Source organism: Corvus moneduloides, chromosome 17 (assembly GCF_009650955.1).
Source record: "Corvus moneduloides isolate bCorMon1 chromosome 17, bCorMon1.pri, whole genome shotgun sequence".
Taxonomy (NCBI): Eukaryota; Metazoa; Chordata; class Aves; order Passeriformes; family Corvidae; genus Corvus; species Corvus moneduloides.
Genome location: NC_045492.1, coordinates 13,140,947 through 13,167,967, shown reverse-complemented (window position 1 = coordinate 13,167,967; position 27,021 = coordinate 13,140,947). Strand labels below are relative to the sequence as shown.

Genomic DNA, 27,021 nt, shown 5'->3' with positions numbered 1-27,021 from the left:
ATCTGGATGAGCAGTGCTTCCAGGAGCTGTTTGAACTGCAAGAATGATTTAGGTTCTCTTCTGTCCCTGATCCTGCTCCTACAGCACTGCCTCATCTGATCTTTCAACAGGACTGTTTGCTCCCAGCAGTGTTTAACTCTGAATTTTAGTTTAAACGGCTCCAAATTGTTCTTTCCTTCCACTTTCACACCATTCCTTCAGCAGCACCAACTGTGACCTCCCCCACTCTGTAAAGTGAAAGCAGTGCAGCGACAGCAAAATAGGAAATGAGAATGTGGCATTTGGTGGGAAAAGAGACGATTCCTGCCAGCCACGGGGAAGACTCGTGTGTGACAGTCAAAAACATCTGCAGGAATTCGGGGTGTTGAAATTCTAAATTCTCTCATTCTAAGAGGCCACACACAGAAGTGCCAGCCTGGCCTGAACTGAGGATTCATTCCAAATGATCCACCCTGTCCTGCCTAGGTGCTGGACGCCTTCATGGATTCTTTAACGTGCATCCAGAGGTGTCCGAAACACCAGCGATGGGAGCACTCCTGAAGGGCAGGGGTGGAAAATGCGGCCGATTTTTCTTAAAAATGAACCCTCAGAAAAATATTACACAATGTGTAACTTTTTACAAGAAATGTAAATTTGAGAAGGTCTAAGATAGAGAAGACAAAGTAGATTAAAAATAAAAGACTTTTGGGACAACTTGCAATGCTGGCAGTGTAAGCAGTGAGTATCTCACAAGTTAAGTTCAACACTACCCAAAGCATCAGTGATCACAATCTTATTTGTAAGCCCAACCTGCCCAAAACAAGCAGTTGTTATTAAAATGGTATTTACACATCGGTTTTCCCTCCTGCTCCTGACATTGGACAGGGTTTGAACTCGATCACCAATTCCTGTATTCCACCTCTCAGCAGAACTAAGAGTTACAGCATTATTCCCATCCAGGGGATAGGCTTGTTCAGTAGTTAATTACCTAAAAATTAATCCTATAGTGCCTTTGCTGACATCAGACTTGGCAGGAAGGGCAAAACCTAAACTCGCATTAACTTGACCAGAATGCTCTTCAGGCAAGATCCATAGTTTCTTATATCACATTCTCATCCTGTAAAATCTATTCTAATGGACATTTCCTTGACTAAAAAAATCACAACAGGCAGGAGTACAAAAATTACTGCTGCATAATATTCCTTATTTTGATGAATAGGGTGTCCAGCTGCTATTGCTCAGGAAGTGGGACTATTTTAAGAATGGCATAAAACACACCAAAGAACTTTTAAAAAACCATCCCATGTCCAACTCCAAGGTCTTAAAGCACAAGAAACAATTTTAGTTTCAGGTGCTTTTGCTTTTATTTGCATCTGGCAGCTGTTCCTCCTGGCAATTGGAGCTGTCTTGCCCAAACCTTTCAGGGAAGTATAAATTAAATTAAACTGGAGGTCAGTGCCAGGATTGTGTTTTGAGACAGAGCTTCACCCCACGGCCACAGGTTCCTCTCCCACACCTCTGTCCAGCCACCCCAACTGTGGTCATTTTAAGGGTAACATTAGTCCATTCCCACCCCCACATGGAGTTATCCCACTCTGTTACATTCCCACGAGGTTTCACTAGTGAAAATGGAATCAGTGGATATTCTGGGGAAGCACTTGCCTTGCCCAGCGGGACCCCGTTGGGTGTGCCAGCCGTGATGCTCCCGTTGGGAACGTCCAACCCCTGCCTTCCCTCCTGAGGGTCACCTTGTGTCCTCTCCTTGCCCTTCTCCAGCCTGAAGATCCTGTCGAAGAGGGTCACATGTTTGGGCTTTGGGGCGGCCACATCCTGTCCCTCAGGTGTCCCCGTGAGCTCGATGTCCTGGAGCGGGGCCTGGCCCAGGTTTTTATGGGTTCCCTCCTGGGGCGCAGCTGCCCCGGGCCCCTGTGTGCCCTCACTTGGGGCTTTGTTCAGCCCGGTGGCATCAAGGCTCTCTGCTCCGGGGGCTGGAGCCGCCGCTGGCTCCTCAGAACGCCCTGGTACAGCCCAGGGAAAGGCGAGCACAGAGCGGGGCCTGGCAGCTGGCAGAGCCCTCCTGGCAGCGCTCCCGCGGCTCTGCCCGCCCGCCCGGGCAGCGGGGCTCTGCTCCGTTGTCTCCGCCGAAGAAATGGCCGCATTATCCCGTCCAGCACCCGCCTTGGCATCCGCTGGAACAGAGGGATAAACGGGAATTATCCCACAGGAATGGGGCACCGTTAATCACGGCTGTGATGAGCCGGTTCTGAGCCGCGCAGGGGCGCACAGAGGGACCCCGGTGCTGCTGCTCATCCCCCAGAGCTGCTCTTTGCTTCCCTGCCACCCCTCACTGAATCAGTGCAAATTTTACCCTCTGCAAACCCCCTCGCAGCTGCCAAAGTCAGATACCAGCCCCGTTTGTCACTACTTAGCCCAGTGGACAGCAAATTAAAGTGAGTGATAGGCAAAAAAAAACCCCAGTAAAACTCGAGACAGTTACATATCAATATATTACCCACTCTTCTGTCAAAGCTAAAGAAACAAAAAGACTGGAAACCAGCAGGATTGATCCCATTTCCTGGCTCGCCGAACTCCCAGCAGGGCTGTGCAGTCAGAACTGATTTCGCTCATTTTTCCTTGCCTTGCTGCCTGCTCTCCACAGTGCAGCTCCTACCTGTATTTCTCCTTTGCCTGCGGGTTATTTTAAGCCTGATCTGAATACTTATAAATCATATCCAAGCTGGGTTTCTTATCCTTACATTTCTGACTGTCTTGACCTCCAAGCTGTGGTTCAGAGTCACATTTCCCCCCCCCCAAAATTCACACAAATCATTCCGTGTGTACACACGTGACCATCACACCTTTAGGTGAGAAAAATCTTTCATTTGAATAGTGTATTTTATGATTTTATAAGACAATGGTGCTTTGATACCATAGCTGAGGTGAAAATCCCCAGTATGGGATTCACAGACAGGAAAAGGCAGCTCCTGTTTACAGAAGACAAAAGAAACAAGAGACAAAAGAAAAATAATCTTGCTTGGATCTGTTCTGTGGCTGCACAGATGATGTAGTGTGAAACCCCAAAAAAAAAGGGTCTTGTTGAGAGGTAAACTTTATAGCTCCCCCTGAGCTTCAGCTTCTCTTTCCTACTTGGGCTGGAATATGGATCTCATTTCCCTGTCAATCATTGCCACATTTCAAGGATGAATTTAGATCTATTTAATTATAACTGTGAAAAACTGACAGGCTCAAAACGACTTGCTGAATTAGAACGGCAAAATTGTCAGTTTCAATGCAAAATTGAAATTATTTCAAATTATAATTGTAATAGTCTAGTCAATATTATGCCTTTCACATTTTCTTTTAAGAGAAAGAAAACCCAAGATACCAGAAAACCCTGACTGAAACACATCTTGCACACAACACATACCTTCAGTGCTCAGATTCATTGGTTAAATTCTTTGAGATTAGGAAAACAGAACCATTTTAGATCCCCGTTTTCAGGGCTATTCCTTGGCTTTTCACAGCAAAATTGCCCCAGCTTCTGGGCAGAGTGGCCAGAGCTCCTCAGCACAACCTGTTCTGGACAGACAGAGATTTCCAGTTTCTTTCCCTGGATTCTCTCTACTGCTGTTCCTGTAAGGAAACAACTCCCCTGGCAAAAATCCTTGGCCAGCAATATCCTCCTGTGATATTTCACAAGCACCTATTTCAATTTCAATGCCCTGACAGGAAAAGCAAAAGTACAAATTACCAGCTATTCCAGCACTTATTTAGGTACTCAGCTGGGGCCACTAGGTTGTAGTTTCCTGAGCCTCCTGTAGTAATGTTTGAAAAAGAACTTCTAATTATAGTTGGAAACTCAGGAAGGAAGCAAAAATCAAAAACCCTTCCTCAGCTAAAGAAAGGAGAAACAATATCTATTGGAAAAGAATTGTGATAGATGCTGAACTTCTGCTTTATGTAACAGATAACAGATGAACCACAGGAAAACTGTCTTCAGCATAAAAATAGGGATATAAGCTCATCATTAAGAAAACCAGCTAAACAAGTAGCAGCTCATGAACCTATGGAGCTCCTTTTATCTCTAATTATCATGGAAGGAATGGAAGCCCTGGCAAATGTCACTGCCATGGGCTCTGCTGTGTGTGTGCTATGTCAGGACAGCTCCAGCTGCTCCAAGGAAAGGCTGCTCTGACAGAGGCAGAGCAGATCCCACCACCCGTGGGACACGGCTGGGCTGGGCTGCACTGAACAGGCACAGCAAACTGAGGGAGAAAAGCCTTGAAATCCCAGTATTTGGGTGAAAAGTGCGTGATATCTTTGTTTTTAAAGACACAGAAGTGCCGTGGTTTTCCTGATTTATTCCTCAGTCCAGAGGCAGAATCACAAAGATAAGCAGAACCTCCCAAATTCTAGGCCAGGTCTGCGAGCAGATCAAAGCTGCTCTTTGTGACTGAGATTCAAAGCTGCTCTGAAGTGAAAATCAATACACAATTTACAGACTGCAGCTCAGGCTGCTCCTGCTCGGGCATTTGCCTTTCAACTCTTTAACAAAAGACAGTCACACTGCAGAAGATTTGTCTCTCTTTCCCCTTCCCTTCATCAGGGTGTGTTAAAAAGGAAAGTTTGAGGCTACACAAAGTCCCTCTTCTGTAGGAACACATTCAAGGAGATTTTTTTTTTTTCTGGAATTTGGCAGATTAGACCAATATTTTTTCCTTGACTTAAGAAAAACTGTATGGAGAAGAGTAATGGTTAATGCAATATCACAGAATCGTGGAAAGGTTTGGGTTGGAAGGGACTTTAAAGCTCATCTCATTCCTCTGTTTTGAGTACAAGCCAGCCACAAACAAATGTTTTGCTTAGCCATGGAATTAGAGTCACACAGCACTTTTTTTTTCTCCCCTGGTGTTCAGATAATTGTGGAGAAAATAGATTTTAATGGCCATGGAGAAACCATTAAGGGCTACAAGGCAACATTTGGCACCAAGAATTGCAGCAGAGCAGGCGAGTACAGGGTACAACAGCCCTGAATGAATTCCTGCAGAAAATACTAATCCCAAATAAAACATTCTCCCTGTCTTTTAAAAAGATAAGGAACTCACTGATATCCTTTTGCCATCTCCACTATTCAGTGCAAATAAAGTTTATGCTCCAAGAATCATCTTGTTTCCCTAATTTAACTTGCATTGTTATTTACCTACAGATGTCCTGAAATGAATGGAAACGGGGGAGAGGAGCCAGCAGCAAGAATAGCAATGATCATTCTCTAAAAACACAAAACACACCTGAAATACTTCACATTTCAGGTCTTAGGGGCACACAGAGCTGCTGCAATCAGGATTTCTGTTGGGTTCTGGCTGCTAGCAGGATTTGCTGAATGGGATTTATCCTCTGGGACAAAGGAGCTGCATCTTCACTCAACTTTTCTCCATTTGTAATCTTTTTAACTCCTTTGTTGTTCTTTTTAGGAGCAGGTCATTGTTTCAATCTGCATGTAATTACCACCCAAACCCTGCATGGAATTGTTCCTGTTTTGTCCTGCATTTCTGCTCCTTGTAGTGCAAGTTAGAGACAGAAAACTTCCAGTTCTGGCCTTCCCCTCCATCACCTGTTGCTCCCCCAAGTACTTTTGTTACTGAAAGTACAAAAAGGTTCCCTTTTTTCAGCTCTGGCTCCCCCAAAAATCCTCACTTTAGACCCCAAAAATGCTATTTGTTGCAGTATTTCATTTTAGAAACACTACCATGTTTTCCATAGTAATGACTTCTATCACTTTTATTCCACCAAGACCTTGATTACATTGCACAAACATGGAGATTTCAATTGTATCTCAATGATTTTAACTGCTTTTCAAAGAGGAATAAAGTTAAAATACAAGAAACACCTACATAGAACCATCTAATTTTTCAACTTGCCACTTAAACTGATTTAGCAATTACATTAATTAGGTAATCCATTTAAGGAAAACAGTCCCATATGCTTCATTTTACCTACGAGGAGTAAAATGTACGTGTATTTGCTAGGTCTTCAGGCAGAGCACATCATCTGGCTTTTATTTACTCCTCAGAACTCTGCTGGCTTACACCAGGAAAAACACACAGAGAGAGGCTTTGCTGGCAGGCAACTGCTGAAAATGACTTATAGTGCGATGGCACTGGGAAATTTGGGCCATGGAACAGGGATTGAGCTGTTATCGAAACCATCTGCATATCCACATACCAGCCTTTGGTAATTTTTACCTAAATTTAGATATTTCGAGTGCCTGTGACAGACTGAGAGGGTTCTCTTAACAATGAATAACAAAGTATTTTTTTCAGCGTTGAATTTCTCAGCAGGAATTCCTTATTTTTCTCTTTGTTGCATTTAAACTTTCCAGCTTCTGTAGAACCCCACTTACAAGGAGGAGCCAGAACCTGGGCTCATCCCCTAATTCCAAGCCGTGCATTGATATTTACTGTACAGTACAAAGCTCCCTCAGGGCACACCCAACCCCCTGTCCCAGCCCATACCTTCGCCGTTCACTGCCGGGGGAGGGCTCGGAGCAAACACCACAGAGCCATTTTTAGTGCTGTCAGGAGACTCGGAGAGAGGCTGAAATAACAGAGAACAGAGTTTTTAGGACATCAGGGGGTTGAATATTGTACTGGCAGCAGCCAGGGGAGGTGAGAGCGGGGTTGCTCACCTGGTAACTCTTCACTGTGCAGGTGTTGTCATCCTCAGCTTCCTCCGGCACACTCAGGGTATTCCCCATCACTCCTGTGAGGTGGAGGAGACAAAGACCCCAAATAACCCTTTCTCTGTCATCGACATGAATTCACTGCCCAGTTCTAGTTGAGAGACAGCCAATGGGACAGGCTGTTAAAATCCCAAAGAAGCCCCACCTGCCTTCCCAAGGCACCTGCCCCATCCTCAGCCTGCCCCAACCAGTCTGCCTCAACCCCCCTGTGCTCAGGGCTCACAGCTGCTCCCCAAAAACGCCACAAACCAACAAACTTTTCTTGTTTGTGGAGGCAAACTGGCTGCAGTCACACCTGCAGCATGCCTTGGGGCTCAGGAGAGAGCAGCATGGAGTCAGCAGCAGAATGAGGATAAAACCTGTGCATCAATTACAGCAGCTTGTGTATTTTGGTTTGGCTTTTATTTAATAAAAAGGCAGAGAGAAAGAAAAGGGGCAGCATGGAAAGGAACCACACATGGAAACTCTAAACTGTAGCTTGTGTACAAGTTCACATAAATCTTCTGGGGGTTTTGTTTTGTTTTTCTTTTCCCCTTAGTTAAAAATACCTTTATGTATGCTTTGAGCTTGCTCTGTAAATTCTTTGGGGCCAAACACCCCCTGAAAATGGTGGAAGGGCAAAGCAGACCCAAGTGAAGAGGGGAGTTCCTATAGACAGGATATAAATGTGTCTTTGCTGTTAAAGCTACACAAATAAACAGTGAGGAAAAAGTCTCCTGAGCCATGCCTGGAGAGAGGCAGGTGTCCAAAGAGAGGAGGGCTGGAGCTGTGCTCATCCTTTGGGATGTCCTGCACAGCCACCACGGCTCCCAAATTTATTATTGCTCTGCTTTCTGCCTGTGTGAATCAGTGAAGCTGCAAAGAATGGAGGAGAACACCTCCTTTAAATAAATTATATTAAATTTAATTAAACCACTGTAGCTCTCAGAAAAAAGGAAAACTTTAGTTTTAGTAAATCACATTCCCTAGGAATGGAATGGGAGAGCGGGGTCAGCTCTCAGCCACAACCCATGGCTCTGCTCTGTTTGCTGAGGGATTTCACAGGGATTTTATCTCCCCAGCTGATATTCCCAGCATAAATCAGAAGTTCTGATTTGGGGTGGAAAACAGCCAGTGCCTCCCCGTGGATGGACAAAGGCCTCTTGTCCTTGCTCTGGGATTCTGTTTCCTGGCAACTTCCAGGGTTATCCTATGACAGGAGAAAAAACAAGATTCAAGCCCTGCTGCTCGGTCTCGATGGTAAATTTAGTGTGTGCTTGGATCTGGAGGATTTGCTTTTGTTCTGCACTCCCAAGGCCTGGTTTGTGCCAGGGCACAGCTCAGGCAGAGGATGGAGCATTTGCAGGTTCCCTTCCTTTCTCACATCTGCTGTAAAATCTGGGGTCGGGGGAGAGAGAAGCAAATTCCTCTCTTTTTTAAAATTTGAACCATGATTTGTAGCTGATTCTCAGCCCCTCCAGCTTCCCGTTGATGCAGATTTCCTCACAGCCAGTGAGTTGTCTGGAGCTGATGCAGAGCAGGGACCACAGGCTCTGATCTCTGGCAGATTTCGCTCCAGGGGAGCTCAGCCATTTCCTAAAATCCAGTTTACAATTCTCGCTGAGATAAAACACACACAGTGGCCGTGTGGAATTTCAAAATATTTTCACTCACAAGAACTGTCTCATAGAAAGATGGACAGGAACTAGAGGCCTTTTTTTGCTAAAAGTGGGAGAACTTGCTGCACAATCCTATATGTGATCCCAAAACGCCAAACTCAGCTCTCCACTGTGCACATGGAACAGAGCAGCTGCTCCATCCCTGGCAGTGCCCAAGGCCAGGCTGGACATTGGGGCTTGGAGCAGCCTGGGACAGTGGGAGGTGTCCCTGCCATGGCAGGGGGTGGCACTGGATGGGCTTTAAGGTCCCTCCGACCCCAAAGCGCTGTATGAGATGCGAAATACACGTGTGCTGCTTCTGCCGTGTACCACAGAAAACTGACAGGTCACTGCCACCTACAGACAAAGCCGAGCAGCAGCAGTGGCGCTACAAACACAGAAAATGGAATCGAGCTGGCGGCGTCTCAAGCTGCCGAGCAGGTGATGGCACAGCTCTGCCAGCACGGCTCCAAATCGCTGCTGCCGAGGCAGCTGATGGTCCCCGAGTGTGGCTCCAGAGCTGTGCAAACAAAAATTCCAGCTCTGGCATTCCCATGGAATGGTTCTGCTTTTCCCAAAGTGCTCACACCTCTGTTCATATGATCAAGTCCATTTTTCTCTCGTTTGCTATCCCATGCCTTGAAGCTGAAGTTATTAAAAGTGAAGGCAAAGAGGTTTTCTGGAAAATAAAGGGGCTCTCCCAATGTGTTTGTGAATTAGATAATCACAGAATCATAGAATAATTTAGTTGGAAGGACCTCTGGAGATCACCCAGACCAACCCCTGCCCAGGCAGGGTCACCTGGAGCAGTGACACAGGAGCTCCTGCAGGTGGGTTTGGGACCCACATCCTCCCGGGAGCTGTGCCAGGGCTCCATGGGAAGAAGTTCTTCCTCACATCGTGAGAGAGAATTTGACAACTTTTATCGGGACAAGACAAATTTTGAGGACTGAGAGGGGAAAAAGAGATCATTCTGATACAAGAACATTCTTCAAGATGTGAAGAAAGCCCTTAAAAGTCAGGAGGAGCTGCAGTAATTCCCATCCTTAGGCTTCCTTTCTAGGTGCAGGTTTTTCACTGAGTTCCAAGGATCTTTTCCTCGTGGGGGGCTCCCTCAGGCCAGCTGGAATGCAGCCCAACTGCAAAAGGAACATGAACTACCAGCTTCTACAGCTCTGAAACAATCCCTTTCCCAAGTTATGCTTCACTGCTTCCATTGTAAAGCAGAAAATAATTCAGAAGGAAAAAGATGTATTTTTAATTGGTTTTAATGTTATGTGAACTGTGGTGTGCCAAGTTCAAGGCTTGGGAAAATCCTCCTTTCTCTCTCTCTCTCAAAAATCTTTGGTTTGGTCCTGGCAGAGTGGTAAAAGCTTTGAAAATATGAGAGAAAATGATAGCAAAATCTGCGATCTGCAGAGTACTCTGGCTAAAGGCCAAGCTTCACCTTTCTGATGTATTGACCAGCCTGGAATATTGCAATCACCTGTGTCTATTAATGCCAAAAGTCCGCAATTAATTCCTCACTAAAACGTACGATATGTTGTATTTAAATACCAAGGAAAATAATCGATTTTCCTGTGTCTATTAATGCCAAAAGCCCGCAGTTAGTTCCTCACTAAAGCTTGCCATATGTTGTATTTAAATACCATAGAAAATAATCAACTTTCCCGCCCCTTGGAACCCAGCTGAGCTCGAGGACATGGCCATGTCCAGCTGGAAAAGCAGAATTTTCTGCTCTGATCGACCTGGAGCGAAAAAAGGACCGATAATAGGACAGAGTTTAGAAATTCTGCTTACCTTGAGTGCAGCTCTGCCTTGTCCTGCAGGAAGAGCTGCCTCAGACACCTGCTGGGGATGATGGAAGCAGGGCCAGGTGGCTCCGAGCCTGGCAGAGGCTGCAGAGGAGCAGTGGGCACACAAGGGACAGCGGGAAGGGGCAGGAGGAGGAAGGGTTGGGATGAGTCACCTACAGCAAACAAGAAACACCCGGGAACACCTTGAATCCAGCCTGGCAGGGGCTGGGCAGCCAGGATATGCTGAGTTACAGTCCTTAAAGCTCCTGGGACAGTTTTGTACAATTCTTTCAGCCACTCCGCACTGGAGCCGAGTGGGAAAAGCAAAATAGTTCAAACATTCACACCCCGGGCTCTCAGGGAGGGGACAGCTCCACAATGGCACAGGGTGAACAATCAGTGCCAGCCTGGCTGGGGGAAAGGCTCTGCCACAAAGCTGAGCTTCCCCTTCTGCTCTCCTCGAGCAGAAAAAGCCAGGGTACTGCGAGGGAACAGGCAGAGCAGGTGCTTTGAACCCCCAAATAAAGAAAACAAGACTTGCAGGAGCCTCCAAGATCCTTGAGCAGGAGAGCACAGGCAGGACTGCTGGAGCAGAGCAGCAAAAAGCAAATGCAAAAAGTGCAAAAAAATGCTTTTACAAAAGCAAAACCCAGGAAAAGCCAAACCAGCAGCAGCCACACATTAGGGAAGGATACGAAGGCGTTACCTGGGGGAAAGGGGCCGGGACAGTCTCTGGGAGCCAGAGCTGGGACAGGTGAGGTGCTGCTCACCCAGCCCCGACAGCTCTGCCCCTGCCCCTGCCCCTGCCCCTGCCCCTGCTCTGCCCCGCAATCAGCCCAGGGAGTGCTCACAAACACTGGGTGCAAACACAGCCGGGGTGGAGCAGCCCCGTGCCCCTCCCCAGCCCTCTCCAGGCGCCTTCTGTTCTGAGCTCTCTGGCCACCCAAACCTGCCCAGGGCGCTCCTGATCCGTGGCTCTGGGGCAGCCCCTCACCACACCGCATTTGGGAATGGTGGCACTGTGCTGGACACCTACAAACCCCTTCCCAACACGGGCTTCTCCCAAAATGGGACAAAACAGCAAAGTTCTTTTAGTGGCACGATGGTTTGCTGTAGTCAGAGTGGTTCCTAAGCCCCTGCAGAGTGTGCAGACTGACTAAGTGCTGATATTTTAAACCCCCTGTCACGATTCGCTGCTCCCTCAGGTGAGTCACGGAGCCCACGCTCACACTGGGGGTGTCTGCAGCAGGGAGAGCCTTTTGTTCTGAATTTTCACAGCACCTCAGGCAGTAAAATCTGGCTTTGGAAGGTGAGGTTTCCGCAGGCAGTCAAAATACCAAGAAAAAAATTCCTTATTTTACTGCTTGAAAGGAACACCATCGCAAACCCCGGGACTGACTCCCTTGCATCATCCAGCTGCCACTTTTATTTCGGTGTTGCTTTATGGGTTTGGGTACAATTCTGTTCCTAGCCCTGATAAGGAAAGGAAAACAGATCTGTCCCAAGGGTTTTGCTGGCTGTGGAGGGTGTCAGGGGATGATGAGGAACCTGCAAGGATGGAAACAGAGCAGGAATCTGCACCCAGCACCCCAGCAGCGCGTGGGCAGGGAGGGATATCCTGACTCCCTCATTCCTTCCAGCACTGGCTCAAGCATCTTTCTCATTTTGTGCTTGGTGTAAATCCCTGCCTGCTTGGATGGCATCCCTCAATTTCAGTCTTAAAATCCCATCCAGAGACGGAATGTGATTTGGGAATGGTCTCCGGATGGCTCATCCTGGGCTAAGGCACAGAATCCCAGCCTGGCTGTGAAAGCACTCACTGTGCAATAGTGCTGGGCTAATTTTTATTTTTATTTTTTGGTCTTTCTCCTCAGGTTAAAATATTATCTCAAAGTGATTTTGAAATGCAAAATGCAAATATTTAATTCTGGAATGCTTCATTTCTGTAGGAGAAGGTCATTAAATTCACTGTAAGTTTGCACCCTGTTTTGCTTTCCATTGGTCGATTTGCTCCTTAAATGTCTTCAAATTCAGCTTTAAAACCTTAATATTCATCATGAAGGAAGTAATTTGGATTATCATATACTTCACCTGTGAATATAAGAATAACAGTCCTTCTTTGCCTCAAAAAAAGACTTTTCCTTGAACTGAGCCATCACAGTGAGGTTTATCCTGATTAATTTTTCCCAGTTGTGTGGTCCTAATGGACAATTAACCATCCATTCTTTGAGGTGTCTTTCAACTCTTTAACATTCTTTTCCAGTCATTTCAAAGCCATCCCATGTTTTCACCAAGGACAGCCCAGAGGGGCACACGGTGAGTTTTGTTTTGCCAAACTGGGAATTATTTAGCAGCCACAGAGAATCTTCTCCAAAGCACAGGAAACTGTGCTGCTTTCATGATTTTTCACCAATCAAAATGCTATTTTCTCTTTCTAAAAATCTCCAATGAAACTGTCACCAAATAAATCTTCCTCCCCTGCAGGAAATGCTCGGCTTGTGCATCTGACAGCTGCATAAAACTTCCTGTTCATTAATGGCACAGAGCTCCCAACAATTACAAATGATTAACCAGCTTCTTTTATTACTGTCCAGAACAAGAGCCAAGAGCATTCAAATATTGACAATCGAGGAGCAGATGACTGCTGCTCTATATCTGCATCTGCTCTTGCCACACGTGGTCCAGAGAGGGGCTGATGTGTGAATTCAAGGTGAGGGTTTCCATCTGGCTGCTGCTGTCAAGGTTTATTCAGCAGAGCACAAGGGATGAGCAGCAAAACCTCCCTGGCAGCAGGAGAAAGGGAGGAGAGAAGGAACCTGCAGGAGAACAGCTGAGCAAAAAGGAAAATTGGGCATAACTCCAGTGGAATTCTGATGGTTTGGAACAAAATATAAATGAGGATTTGAGTCAGTTTTGCTGCTTCGCTCCCAAGAGGATGGATGGAGTGAATGATGGACTCTTACAGGTGAGAGAACCCAGCATTTGCATGGATTGATGGATCCTGGATCCCAGGCGGGGAGAGCTGTGGGAGCCACCTGAATCCCAGAGCCAGCCCAGCCCCTGGGCCTCTGAGATCCACAGGGTTTGGTTCTTCACATGGAACCTGCATTCCTAAAACACTCAGTGACACCTCTGAGGTCCACACGGGCAGTTCAATGTAAGTAGGCTTCCGAAAAATCAGAGGCAGTGCAGTGACTGATGTTGTTACACATCTGGGGCTTCTGCATCTGACAGACCCCAAAATAAGGCGCTGGCACTCCTAAATTCCTGATCTCCATTATGAAATCCATAATCCTTGGGACAGCTGGAAAGCTGGCGCAGAGGTGAAGTCACCCCCATCACCCCAGCACCACAAACATCCCCTCTGTGGGGGAGCAGGTGCTGCCTTGAACTGAGAGAGGAAAGCACATCTGAACTCGTGTTCCTGCAAACCTGAAAAGCCTGGCTCAGAGCTCCAGGGAAAACTGTTTCTGCTTAAGTTCTGCTTAAGTTCTAAGCTTTATTGGATCTGGCTCCTTTACAGTTGGTGGTTCCTGGTGATTGCCCAGAGTTATGTTTTCAGCAAGTCGGATTTCCCCGCTGTCTCTTACGGAGTTCCCATTAATGGCTGAATCTGTCTTGTGTTCCGCCAATGTGGTCTGACTGGGTAATGAAAAGGAGAGAATAATTGCTGCAGTGCAGGGAGCTCTGGGGAAGCAGCATCATCTCTAATCATTCCCATGCTTCCCCTAGCCCTGAGTGAGGCTGCAGCCTGTTCCTGTGGTCTGGCTCTGCAACAGCTCCACCAAACGCAGAGGAATCCCAGCAGATCCTCACTGGTGTGGGAGCAGCCTCTGGCTCACACACTCCAGCTGGAGCTCAATGGGAAACACTCCCTCGTTCTGCTCCCCAGAGAGAGCCTGAACAGCATTTTGCAAGTGATATTTCAGCCTCGAGTTTCTGCAGACTGTGACTCACAGTGTTGATGTAGGAAGGGAGCTGCTGATCTCTGACTGTCTCTTCTTCCCCCATCACAAAAATCCCCCAAGTTCCTGCTGTCACTATTCTTTATTTTTAAAGAAGGAGAATTACAGACTCCACACCAGCTATTTCTCCATGTGGGAGCTTCTAGAACAGATAAAATGTTCCTGTGTCAGGATTGAAACAGAGAGTTATTGTAGACATGGTGCCTCAGTGGGTGGAACAGGCATTTGAACCACAATCATTCTCCTGTATGAGCATTTTAAGTCTCTATCAAATATGCAGCGATGATAACAACACTATGTTAAATATTCACTTCCTTCATGCAGCTTCTGCACAGCCTGGGTCATGACTTTCCCCAGCTGGCTCAGCTTTGAAGCCCCCTGGCTCTGCTTTCCCCGTCAGTGCTTCACTTTTCCCCTTCCCAAGCCTGAAATATGGAAAATTTGAGGAGCTGGGGTTACTAAAATGAAAAAGCAGCGAAAAAAGTCTTATTGTAAATTCTGTATTTAATTCCTGCCTTTAGTCAGGAAGTACCAGGCACATGAGCAGGGACCTGCAGCAGCAGCAGGGAAAGAGAAGTGATGATTTTTGGGGGGTGTTTGATCCACGTGGATCAGGTCTAGGGTGTTCTCCTGTCCTGAGGAGGAGCCAGGCACGAGGGAAAGGTCCAAATCTTCTATTTTCTTTGGACTTCTCCTGAGAAGCCAGGATTGATTGGCCTCGGGCACCTTGTCCTGATGTGTCCTGCTCCTTGGGCATCGCCTGGGAGAGCTCTCCGTGCAATCCCAGCTGTGAGTTCGTTCCTGCAGCTGCCCTGGGACACAGGGCTAAAGCTCCTCTTCAGCACAGGAGAGGCCCCCTCAGGCCACTGCAGGATTTGGGCAGCTGGAGCCAATTTTTCTCCCTGGAAAAATATGATTTGCTAAACTTCTGCCGAGTGCAAACACAAGGATGGACATCCCCGATTCCGTCCGCTGCAGGGATAAAAGCTTGAAGCTGTGGGAGGAAACATTAATCTTCCTGAAAGGCTGCGAGGGATAAGAATTTGATATCATTTTATTGCTGCCACTGGAGAGGAGCTGCCCCTGGAATATCAGATTGGAGCTGTGCCAGCTCCTGGGCTGTCCCTTTCCCTTCTGATCGCCTCATCTGAGCACTGTGACCCCGCCGGATTACTCAGCAAATTGTGAGCCAAAGCTCTACTCCAGGAGAATTCCAGCGCTCCCTGAGCAGCCCTGTCCTTCAGCACAGCTCCCCGGCAGGCAGCGACATTACAGCAGCACAGCCTCAGGTGACACCACGATGGGAGAAACAAAACAGGAACTTCAGGCAGCACAGGGAGATTTGTAAATCCTCTTGGTTCATGAAATCGCTCGTTTAATGTGAAAAAAAACTTATGCACCTGGGGATTCTGTTGTTTTATTGATTCAGTGGTTCCTGGCTTGAATGCATTTAGAAATGTTTTGATAGTTTTGGGTTTAAAAAAATAATTATCAGTGTGAGAAAATTGTCAATATTGCAAAAAGAGGCAAAGGGGAGTTATCAGATATTCAGAATTCATAGTGCAATTCAAGGATCCACAGGCTAATTGTAACTCACCAGCAGTAAAATCGATAATACTCAAATCCAGTAATATTCCACAGTTCTAAAGGGGATAATATTGCCAGGCAGGAACTTCATGACTAAATTAGATATTTAAAAGTGTAAATCCTCAAAAGCAGAAGTGGGGCTGTGCTTAAGAAGGTGAGGGGTTAACAGGTCTCTCATCCTCAGCCCCGACTCTCAGCTCTCCCCTGCCAGGGTTAATTCCTCCCACAAAGATCAATGCTGAGGGAAACTCTGCTGCTGATTCTCTAGCAAGGAGCGAGGGCAGGGCAGAAGTGAAACTCATCTGATTTCAACTTGTCACATCTGAACTCAAAATTGATTAAAAAAATTTAAAATATTAGAAGACTTCTAGGCCTGATGCAGCTTGGAGCAGTTGCTCCTGGATTCAGCCCCAAATATCAGTTTTTGAGCTTTAAATGGAGACGATTCACCTTGTTTGAGTGCAGCTCTCCAGCAGTGACACATCACTACCTGACACTCCTGAGCAGGACGTGGCCTGTCCTCCACGACCTTGGGAATTGCAATTTCCATACAACATTTCACTGTTCCCTTTGTTTTACCCACTTGTAAAAAGCAATTACAACTTTAAATCTGACCATGTTCTCTGCATCAGCTGGCAGAGATGCCCAGGATGCTGAGGGATGCTCAGGGAAATTCAGGGATGCTCAGGGATGCCCCGGGATGCCCCGGGATGCTCAGAAAACCTCCGGGATGCTCAGGAAAGCTTCGGGATGCTCCGGGAAGTGCAGGGATGCCGATGGAAAGTTCCGGGATGCCGATGGAATTGCAGGGATGCCGATGGAAGTTCCGGGATGCCCGGCAGCCCGTCAGCAGGTGGCGGCCTTAAGCTGTGCTCAGCGAGGAGATGCTCAGTGCGTCCTTTCCTTTCCTTTTTGCTTTCCTTTCCTTTCCTTTCCTTTCCTTTCCTTTCCTTTCCTTTCCTTTCCTTTCCTTTCCTTTCCTTTCCTTTCCTTTCCTTTCCTTTCCTTTCCTTTCCTTTCCTTTCCTTTCCTTTCCTTTCCTTTCCTTTCCTTTTTCCTTTCCTTTTTCCTTTCCTTTTTCCTTTCCTTTTTCCTTTCCTTTTTCCTTTCCTTTTTCCTTTCCTTTTTCCTTTCCTTTTTCCTTTCCTTTTTCCTTTCCTTTTTCCTTTCCTTTTTCCTTTCCTTTTTCCTTTCCTTTTTCCTTTCCTTTTTCCTTTCCTTTTTCCTTTCCTTTTTCCTTTCCTTTTTCCTTTCCTTTTTCCTTTCCTTTTTCCTTTCCTTTTTCCTCTCCTCTCTCCTCTCCTCTCTCCTCTCCTCTCTCCTCTCCTCTCTCCTCTCCCCTCTCCTCTCCCCTCTCCTCTCCTCTCTCCTCTCTCCTCTCTCCTCTCTCCTCTCTCCTCTCTCCTCTCTCCTCTCTCCTCTCTCCCCTCTCCTCTCTCCTCTCCTCTCCTCTCCTCTCCTCTCCTCTCCTCTCCTCTCCTCTCCTCTCCTCTCCTCTCCTCTCCTCTCCTCTCCTCTCCTCTCCTCTCCTCTCCTCTCCTCTCCTCTCCTCTCCTCTCCTCTCCTCTCCTCTCCTCTCCTCTCCTCTCCTCTCCTCTCCTCTCCTCTCCTCTCCTCTCCTCTCCTCTCCTCTCCTCTCCTCTCCTTTTCCTTCCCTCTTCTCTCTTCCTCCCACGCTTTTCCTGACAGAAGGGAGCCTGTTGTCTGGGAATTCTGCAAATGGATTTGGGAAAATACGTGCCTGGCTCGTTACAGGTGACTGGTGTAGGCAGCTGGAAGGGGCTGGGGCTCTCTGAAACACAAATGAGGATTCCTGGGGGCCAGACTGGCATTCCTCAGCCACTCGCCCTGGAGAGCTGCAGGAGGTGCCTGGCAGGAAGGGGCTGCTCAGAGGAGCAGTTCAGCAGCTCAGGGATTTGTGCTGGGGGAGCTGAAGGAAGCAGCACCTGGGGAAAGGATGGAATAGCAGCGATCAGCATTTCCCATTGCTGGTGCAGTGACTCACTGGGAGTGCCTGGAACGCTCTGCCTGCCGTGCTTTTCACTTTCCCCATCCACCTGATTGGTAAAGTCACCCTCACAGGTCACGGGGGCAGGAATCACAACCTGCACTGCTTATGGACTCGGGGTTTAGGGACTGAATCATTGGAGTCCTCTCCAGATACAGCTGTGACCTCATTCCCCCGCTTTATACCCCTGATAAATGTAGGGTTTATCAGTTTGGTCTCTGCTGTTCCTCCTGCCACGCCTGTCTCCTTACACCTCACACTTTTAGGCTTGACGTTTCCTTTTATCAAATGCTGCTTTGCAAATCCTTCTTTCAGATGTTGGTGAACACAGTGACCAACCCCTGGCAAAGTCTGGGCCACAGCACACACGACCAAATCAAAGAATTCAGAAAAACCCTAAATCTGGGATAACAGTGGCTGCTGCTCATGTGCCTTTGAAATAACATTAAATAAAACATTTCAGCATTGAAGAAAAACTCTCAGTAGAGATTCAGAGACCCCAATAAGGAGCAGTGGGTTTGGTGTCTGCTGAAACCACCCTTCTCCTGCCTTGCTTTGAAGGTCTTGGATCACTCCTGGGGATTCCAAGGTCTCACCTGGAATAGAAATTCCATTGATTGTTCAATAATTTAGATGGCATCCAGACAACTGTAGGAAAGAATATTCCCAGCAACAAATATTCATTCATGTTGTTCCCACCAGATGAGATTATTGTAACCAAAATTTCCATTATTGCAGCAAGCATCAGTTTTGTCCAGGATTTGGTCTTTCCTTCTAATCCATGTTCAGATTCCCAGAGAATGTGACAGTGATTCCAATCTGAGCCCGTGGAATTCCGGCCTTCTCGGCTCATCCTGCAGGGATGGCTTTGAAAGTTTATCTTTCCCAATGTGTTTGGTCTGGCTCAGAGCTGTCCCTGTGTTTATCTTTGTGCAATTGTTCTGCAGTTCGTTTATGAATTTGGGATTAGGGAGAGCTCCAGGGAAGTCTGGATAAGCCCACGGGATTTCTCTGAGCTGTGGGATTTGCATCATTTCCCCAGCAGAAACCACCTCTCAGCCATGTGCTGTCCCCACACCAAAGGCCAACTGGAATATTAGATTTAGGATTATTGGAAGCACAAGTTTGGGCTGTCCAAAATCCTTCTGGGAATTCATACCTTGCCATGGGATCTCGACCCACTTGGCAACAGCTACAGGGGAGTTTGAAGCTGATTTTGCCTCATCTGTCCTCGAATCCAAGGCTCAGGAGGGGCTGAGGTTCCAGACATTATTTACACAACTCCTTCTGGCATCTGTGTCTCTTCCAGGGCTGGGAAACCCTCCCTGGCTTGCCTTTTCCTCCCTGGCAGAAGGTGCCACAAGATAATCAACCGCAGTTCTAAGTTCTGAGCATTTGGGACTCAAAAGGACGTGCTCTCAAGCAGCCTTGTGCCCTACAGCTCTTCCCAGGTACTTCCAGCTGCTTCCCCCCTCCTGCAAAGGAATTTTCTGTCTCTTCTCTTTTGCCTTCAGAACCTGGCTGATGAACTGCACCTGTCTGTGCACGTTTGTACAGCTCAAACTGGAAGTGACATTTCTACTCTTTAACCGCCAGCTCTGGAAAAAATAATCTTTTCAAGCCCTCTGGGTTTCCTCCATGCTGCTGCAACTCCAACTGTTGCCCTTGTGTTGTTAAAATAGTCAAGCTGTGGTGACTGAGGGGAGGGTTTGGCTGCACAAGAGCTGTTCTTGTCATGACAGACTCACGGGCAGGTTTGTTTTTAGCATCTCTGGTAAAATCACAAGTCCCAGCTGTGAAAATAACATGTGGATGTCAACAGGTCAAGGGCATACTCATACATCCTTTAAAAAATTAGGTTATCATTGTGATTGTTTTTTAAATAAAGAAATACAACGAAGGGAAGCTGATTTGGACATTAATATTTGGCTAACTAAGAGTAACTTAAACATTTCTTTAACTATCAAATTTATCTCTTTTATGCCAATGAACCGGCTGTTATGATTGACTCCTACTCCAGCTTCTTCCCTTTGTTCCCACTTTGAACAAAAAGCCCAATTTTGGCCTGAAAAACCTTCTGAAGATGCCTCTTGAGCAGCCAGAGGTGGAGGGGGAGGTAAATGCCAACACATGACTCAGGCTGTGTCTCAAGCCACACAGCTGCCACTGTTTCCTCCAACTGGTCTCATTCTAAAGTTAGCTTTATTTTTTTTTTCACAGATCAAGATTTTGTGTTGTTAAATTTGTTCCCTGGGGTCAGAGAGTCCGTGCTGGTGTTTTCAGGTGCGGTTAATGATTTAATGTGACTCATATGTCAGGGCTCACTCACTCAGGCCTCACAACAAACTCAGCAGTGACTCAGGCAGCTTTTTATCATTGTGTAGAGATGATGTGTGCTCACAGAATTCTAAAAGAAAGAGGAGCAGTAGATATTTTAGCAGCATTTTTTTTTTGGTGTTCCTACTATCTGTTCATAGCCCTGTGAGGTGATTAGATAGCCCTTATCAGGGATAGAGCACATGTCCCAGAAAACAGCAGGTGATGGGCTCCTGCAGCTGCTGGAGGGCTGGGTTTACAGAGGACACCGTGGTTAATGTTTTTGCAGCTGGGCATGTGACTTCCAGAGGGGACACACAAGGGAGAAGGGAAAGGGGATCTCTGGGTCATGTGGCACTGTCGGGGTTGCTGAGTGCACAAGGCAGAATCACTCCAGGTCTCATCCAAACATGTCCAAACCCCAGAGGATGGAACTCACCCATTTCAGTCAGCTCTGGAAACCACCTTTAATGTGCCCAGGGGTTAACAACGAGAGCATTGTACAGAATCATGGAACTAGGGGGTGGGCTGGCTTGGGAGGGACATTAAAGCTCATCCATGTCCCACAGGCAGGGACGCCTTCCACTGTCCAGGGTGTTCCAGCCTGGCCTTGGACACTGCCAGGGATCCGGGGGCAGCCGCAGCTGCTCTGGGAATCCTATCCCAGCCCCTCCCCACCCTCCCAGCCAGGAATTCTTTCCCGATGGTGCTGAGCAGGAATCACAGTGGGAATGATTTCCATGTGTCGCTGTCCCTTGCTAAAGGAAGATGCAGCATCAGCAGAAGCTGGGGGTTTGGTCAAAAATAAAGATTGAGCTTGGAGCGTTGAGTCAGAACAGAAATCCCATAGGAACCTTGTGGGCACGTTGCATAAAATGAGACTTCTTCAGCAAGTAACAGCCTAAATATTCTGTTCCATAAATGTCACTTTTTGTAATGCTGGTGAAAGATAGGGACTATGTTTTTTTCCCCAGGAAAAACTTGCTTGGGAATTCTAAAAGCATCTTTACTGTGTGTATTCTGCAAATTTCATTTGAAAACACTTCCGAAGGGTGATCCTGGCACTTCCCTAACTCCGGATTTTGAGGAGTTATAAATAACTGGGAGGAAGTACTACACGTACCACTAGCTTGGGTAATATTTGATCGAGGTCAGTGTGCGATGAACTCCTCAGGTAACGGAGTCCAGTGGACAATTATTGCCTGACACTTCAGTGTTCTATTTGGATAATTTGACCTTTTAATTGAGCACTTAACCTGAAAGTTTACACAGTTTGAGGCCACTCAGCGGGAAAAAAACCCAACCCATATATATATTTTTCTCCAAATTTCCAATTGAAAGGAAAAAAGCTGGAAAATATAGTTTTCCTGTAGCTGCTGGCTGGTGTTGGAGCTCCCAGGAGGAGGGCAGGGGCGTTTAAACCCCACAATTTCCCAGCGGGGCAGAGTGGGTCACGTACTCCCAGGGCTGGGATGGGCTGCACTCGTTGGCCTCTCCCTTATCACGGGAGGGATTCCTGCTGGGTATTTGTTCTGCACGCTCAGGGTGAGCTGGGTTTGCTGTGCACACACAGCATGGTTGTATTCCATGTTTCCCCCAGAGCTGGAGCTCTCTTGGGAGCGCTGGGTTTGCCATGTAAGAGCAGCTCATTCACTCAGCAAATCCTTCAGGACGTGCTGGGAAAGGCTGCAGGAGGCAGCAGCCAGGGCTGGGCTGCTCCTGCTGCTGGAGGGTCTGGCCTGCCTGCATGGCTCCCTGTGCATTCCCAACCTGCTCCCAAGGAAAGGCATTCCCAAGACTGCCCTGATGCTCCAGATACTGGCTGGTTGCATTCCTGAGGGCTAAGGCTGGTCCCAAAGGGAATTCTGAAAACCTTGGTGTTTAGAGAAACCACACCATGATAAAAATATATATAATAATTCCTCTGGTGGATCACCCAGCTGCTAAAATGGGCTGTAACACTCCCAAGGAAGCAGCTCAGAGATTCAGAGACCTCAAATTCCAATGGTTTTTTTTTTTCCACCCTTAATAGTGTCCAATAAAAGATAAAAGATGGGAACCGCTTTCCTTCAGATCAGCAATTGCTGGAAGCCAGGGCAGTGCTCTTACTCATGGGCAAGCCTGATAATCCCAGCAAACTCACTCATCCATTCTCCAAGAGGAATTTATCCCCGTCCAGATCATGCAGTTCATTGCTGGTAAGAAGGAGGGAAACCTTTTGCAATATGTTGCTCCGAGCCAATCACCCTTTGCTACTGGTTTTTTCCTACCAGGTTGCCCAAGAATGTTAAAGAAAATTCAATGAGACTTTTTCACACCAATGACTACCCAATGCTTTTGTTGGCACCAACAAACCTGGGCTTGAAAGCTTGTGCAATGTGGAGATGGGATGGGTGGGTGGGGGAATAACTGAAAATGCAGAAGCAAACTCAGGGTTCAGGGTGTGGGATTTAGGATGCTTCTGCTTTGGGTGAGACAGAGAGGGAGAGCAAAAGAGAAAGAAATTCAACACAGAAGCAGTTCTAGCAGAAAGTTTTCAGTGAAATTGTAGAGAAAAAAGGGGTTTGGGAGATAATTCCTCTAAACATTGTCATGGCAAAGGAAAAACAGTGGCTACAAAGACTTCCATGTCTCTGAATATTTTCAGTATCCTCTGTGCAAACAAAGTGGTCTGGACTTCTGGACAAAATGTCCACAAGTCTCCTAATTGACAGTTCTGGCTGACAAACCAGCAATTAACATACTAAATGAATGACAGCTTCTCTGCTAGAACAAACTGCTTGAGGCGAAGGCTAATGGAGATTTATGATCTCTCTAGAAAAGGGAAGTGGTCATTTCCAACACAGCCAGCCATGATTTTGCCATTTTAGCCATCACCGCCAAACCAGGAAATATTGTTGTGCTCTGAACTGGTAAGGGCTGGTGGAAATCTTGCTCTGAGGCTGCCCACGATTAAGGATATTTAACTTGTGAGAGCAGGGAAGAGCAACCAGTCATTCTGCTTGGTTTTATTACTTGTCTCAATCCTGTCCACTTTGGAAAATGTGCAAATAAAGAACACTTTCTTTTTCATGTTATCATAAATATGGATTAGTCCTTCGAACCTTACAGGAAAGCTGAGGGTGCTGCGAGATCAAAAAGAGGGGAAATCCACATGAACTTAGAAAAATGTTGGCATTTTTCACCAATAAACATGATGTGTGGTGGGATGATCAAAGCTGCTGGATTAGTCCAAATATTATCCTTGGAACAGAGCCACAACCACTCCGTTCTGTTTCTCACTTAACCTTTCAAGTAAAAGTCCCATTACTCATGAGAGTGTCACACATTGCTCTGCAGCTCTCCTGGCCTGATTTCCTACTGTTTTTCCTGCTGTATCCCGAGGTCACACAGCTGCAATGTGCTGGTTCCCCACACTGACACTGACTCCCACTTGCTGCACCATGGGGGCACCTTTGCTTCACATACTGACCCTCATTATCTTCACAAGGCAGCTTAAAATGATCCAGATCTTTTATGTCTCCTGACACCATCAGTCTGCCCTGCTTTTCACACTCGGACCGGCTCCTAACATGGTAAAATTAGGGAAATCTGGGGAAAATGTGTAGCTGAGAGCTGTGAGCCTGCATCCCACCTGTCCCTGCATCCCTGCTCCCTGGGACATGCTCTGTGCTGCCCCTTTCCTACATCCCCTGGAGGGCTGAGGGAGGAATCTGGGGACAGGTTGGCCACAGTTCATCCTGGAAATGTTTGGGTTGGAAGGGGCCTTAAAGCCCATCCCATTCCACCCCTGCCATGGGCAGGGACACCTCCCACTGTCCCAGGCTGCTCCAAGCCCCAGTGTCCAGCCTGGCCTTGGACACTGCCAGGGATCCAGGGGCAGCCACAGCTGCTCTGGGCACCCTGTGCCAGGGCCTCCCTGCCCTCACAGGGGGGAATTTCATCCCAATATCCCACCTAAACCTCCTCTTTGTCAGTTTGAAGCCATTCCCCCTCGTCCTGTCCTTCCATCCCTTGTCCTGTCCCTCCATCCCTTGTCCAAACCCTCTCCATCTCTCCTGCAGCTCCTTCAGGCACTGAAAGGCCACAGTGAGGTCACCCCAAAGCTTCTCCAGGCTGAACAATCCCAGCTCTCCCAACCTTCCCTCGCAGCTGGGGGCTGCCAATGTCAGCACCAGTTCTGATGCTCAGGCTGGGGCTGCTCTGTCCCCAGCTGGGGACATTTCCCACTCCAGGAGCAGCCAGCCCAGGCCCTGGCCCTCCTGCCCAGCCATCCTGGTGAGCCCTATACTGGTTTTTGTGTGTGTCTGGTTGGGAAGACCACTGGAGCCGACTGAAAGGGGGAAGGTTTTCCCCTTTTCCCCCTCACCCCGTGCCCTGGCACTGGTTACTCATTAACCCCTTGCTATTAATAGCAGAGCAGCGTGCGTGGGGGGAGTGAGGGTTCAGCCAGTGCATTCTCCTACCGAGGGATGCCAAAAATAGACACACAAAAGTCCAACCCTGATGAAACTTTAACTGTTCTTAGTAAAAGCACCACATACTATACTAACTAACTGATCCCTGACACTCACGTCCGAATTCCTCAGAAGCTACGGAGTAAATGTGTTAAAACCCCATCATCTATTATATTTATAATATCTCTTTTGGCAGCATTTCCAAATTGTTATATATCCTTTTTTTTTCCTACTTTTCAGCTGACGGGATGAAATGAAGCTTGAGGATGTTTCAATGTATTTTATTAACTACAATCAAAATTAATATAAAGCAACTCTTGAGTCAATTCTCAACCAAGGAAATAAATTACAGATTTCAGTTTTATTGCTTTGAAGGTGCCAGTATTAATCCTGTGATTGCACCATCCTGGCTAATTTTTGTTTCCACAGGAAGAACCAGTGACAGGACCAAAAAGAAGGAGCCACAGTGGCTGTGCCCTGGCTCCCCTCAGCACTTGGAAGGCACTTCGAGGTGTATGAATCACCTCCTTGTCTGGACACATTCTGTAAATTCTCCCTCTCCTTGGAGAAGATCAAAGGAGATGCTCCATGGAACATTCCCCTCTTTTTGATTTCCCTGTCTCAGCTGCTGTCTGTCCCCCATCAGTGGCAGCAGTGACTCTCCACGGGGCAATATCTGCCCAAACCAACCTCTCTGGCCCCAGTGTGATGGGCTGGTGATGGACACGACAGAAGGTGTTATCTGCAGTGCCTGCTCTTGTCCCAGCCGAGATTTGGGGCAGGCTGAGAAAACAGCGCAGGAAATGACAGAAATTGGGTGGGTGGGGGATTCCAGGAGGGAAGGGAAAGGACTCTGACAGGTTGAGATGAGCACTGAGGGTGAGAATCGATGGATCCTCAATTCCTAACCAATGGCACCAGGTGAACCTGGAAAGGTGCAGCATGAAATGAGAGGACAAAACTCTGACGGGAAGCAGAGGAGGTGGAGCCCACCTGCTTTTGATAATTACAGCATTAAATTTAAGTTATGTGCTGTTACCCGAGCTTTTAAAACTGTTACTAATAATGTCAATGCAATTCTGTGCAAGCTGAGAATATGATAAAGTGCTGCCTGGACTGCTGGAAGTGGTTTGGAGAGCAGGTTTCCCCCAGGACTGACACTGCCTGATCACAGTCTGGATCTCACGCCAGATAAGCAAAGCTCTATCTCTAGGTTAGCAGCTGAAATAAATCTCTGTGTGCACAGGCAGGAGTAGGTAGGAAAGGGAGCAGTGGCTGCATATTTCTGAAAATTTAAGCGTTATCCACACACCAAAAAGGTGCAACTTTTGGCAGAAGTAAAGGTTTCCTGCTCGGACCAAGATTGTCCAAGGTTTTCCCACCAATTGCTGCTGCTGGTTTAGGACTGATGATGCTGGGCCTGAAGGTGTTTGGGTGGAGCTGCTTTCTAAAAATCAAAACATGCCATGAGACTGAGGTGGTTTCCATGAAATGCCCTTTCAAAATGAAAATGAAGAGTTGTTGACATAATAATGTTGAAGCCTATGGGTTTGGAGCCTGACTGGAAAAGAAATCTTTGTCCTGGAGGAAGCTCTTGTGACAGACCTGCTAATCTTAAAAACAATCCCAGCTTTTCTGAAAGACTGCTTCCCGTAAGATTTGCATCCAGCTGATGTATTTGCTCTCTCCCAAACTTCTGCTAATAAAGAACTTCTCTTCAATCTGGTTTTCAAGCACAAAGGAGTTTTAAATTCCGGGATTGTCTAGAAAAATAGCAAACCTGGTTCCCACTGTCCTTCAGCCTGGCCAATGCGGGGCACGTGGCTCCACAGCATGGCACAGGCACTCTGTGACCCCCCCTGCTTTAACCTTCCTCAGGAAAATGGTATTTCCACATCTCTATTTGCCCACAGGCTCCGATTTCCCCCAGAAATTCCTGTTGTTCCTCTATTGTTTTTCCCTGGATGTCATTGACTTCTATAAATAGCACACTCCTCTCTCTCCATGTCACAAATCTCTTTTCCAGTCTGGCACCGCTTTGGGTGCCAAGCACAACCCCAGAGGGGCTCGGAGGCAGCAGCAGCTTCCCCAGGGAATGTTGAATATGCAAAAAAAAAGTGAGCTCTGTGTTTCTGAGGGCACCTGCCAGAGCCCTGCTGCTGGATCAAAGCACAGATCAAATATTTGGCATCGGCCACGTCCCTCTCTGAACAACTCCTCCTGCAGGCAGTAAAATGTGCTATTTTTAAACCTTTATTCCATTCATTTGTATCCACACATGAATAAAACTCCCCCCCCTGCAGTGGTTATCTGTTGGCTCACAGCTGGCTCCGGTTCCTTAAGCAATGAGTTTCCCTTTCCATTCTGCCTTTGGGCAAGAGAAACTTTACAAGGGTTATGAATCAACTGTGTTCGAAGCTTTATCCTGTCTGGAAAATGTCTTGGGGCACACCTTCCCATGCCTTCCTTGCCAGGCTTCCCTTGGAGCCCGGCCCTGTGCTGGGAAGTTGTTTTGCCACTGTTCAGCAACAAAAATA

General features: G+C 47.2%; 1 protein-coding gene across 6 annotated transcripts in view; it reads right to left on the bottom strand.

Annotated features, from left to right (window-relative positions):
* BCAS1 (breast carcinoma amplified sequence 1) overlaps positions 1-10,250 on the bottom strand; it is a 36,078-nt gene extending 25,828 nt beyond the window's left edge. For 3 of the 6 annotated variants that reach the window (XM_032127159.1, XM_032127161.1, XM_032127164.1), the window contains exons 1-3: positions 6,665-6,738; positions 6,492-6,573; positions 1,642-2,168 (exon numbers count right to left, since the gene is read on the bottom strand). In XM_032127159.1, the coding sequence (XP_031983050.1) occupies positions 1,642-2,168; positions 6,492-6,573; positions 6,665-6,733 (678 nt within the window). In that variant the 5' untranslated portion in view covers positions 6,734-6,738. Of the gene's footprint in view, positions 1-1,641; positions 2,169-3,406; positions 3,441-6,491; positions 6,574-6,664; positions 6,739-10,155 lie in introns of those variants that run through there. The other 3 variants (XM_032127163.1, XM_032127160.1, XM_032127162.1) reach the window with 3 other exon arrangements.
* Positions 10,251-27,021: the final 16,771 nt, after the last annotated feature.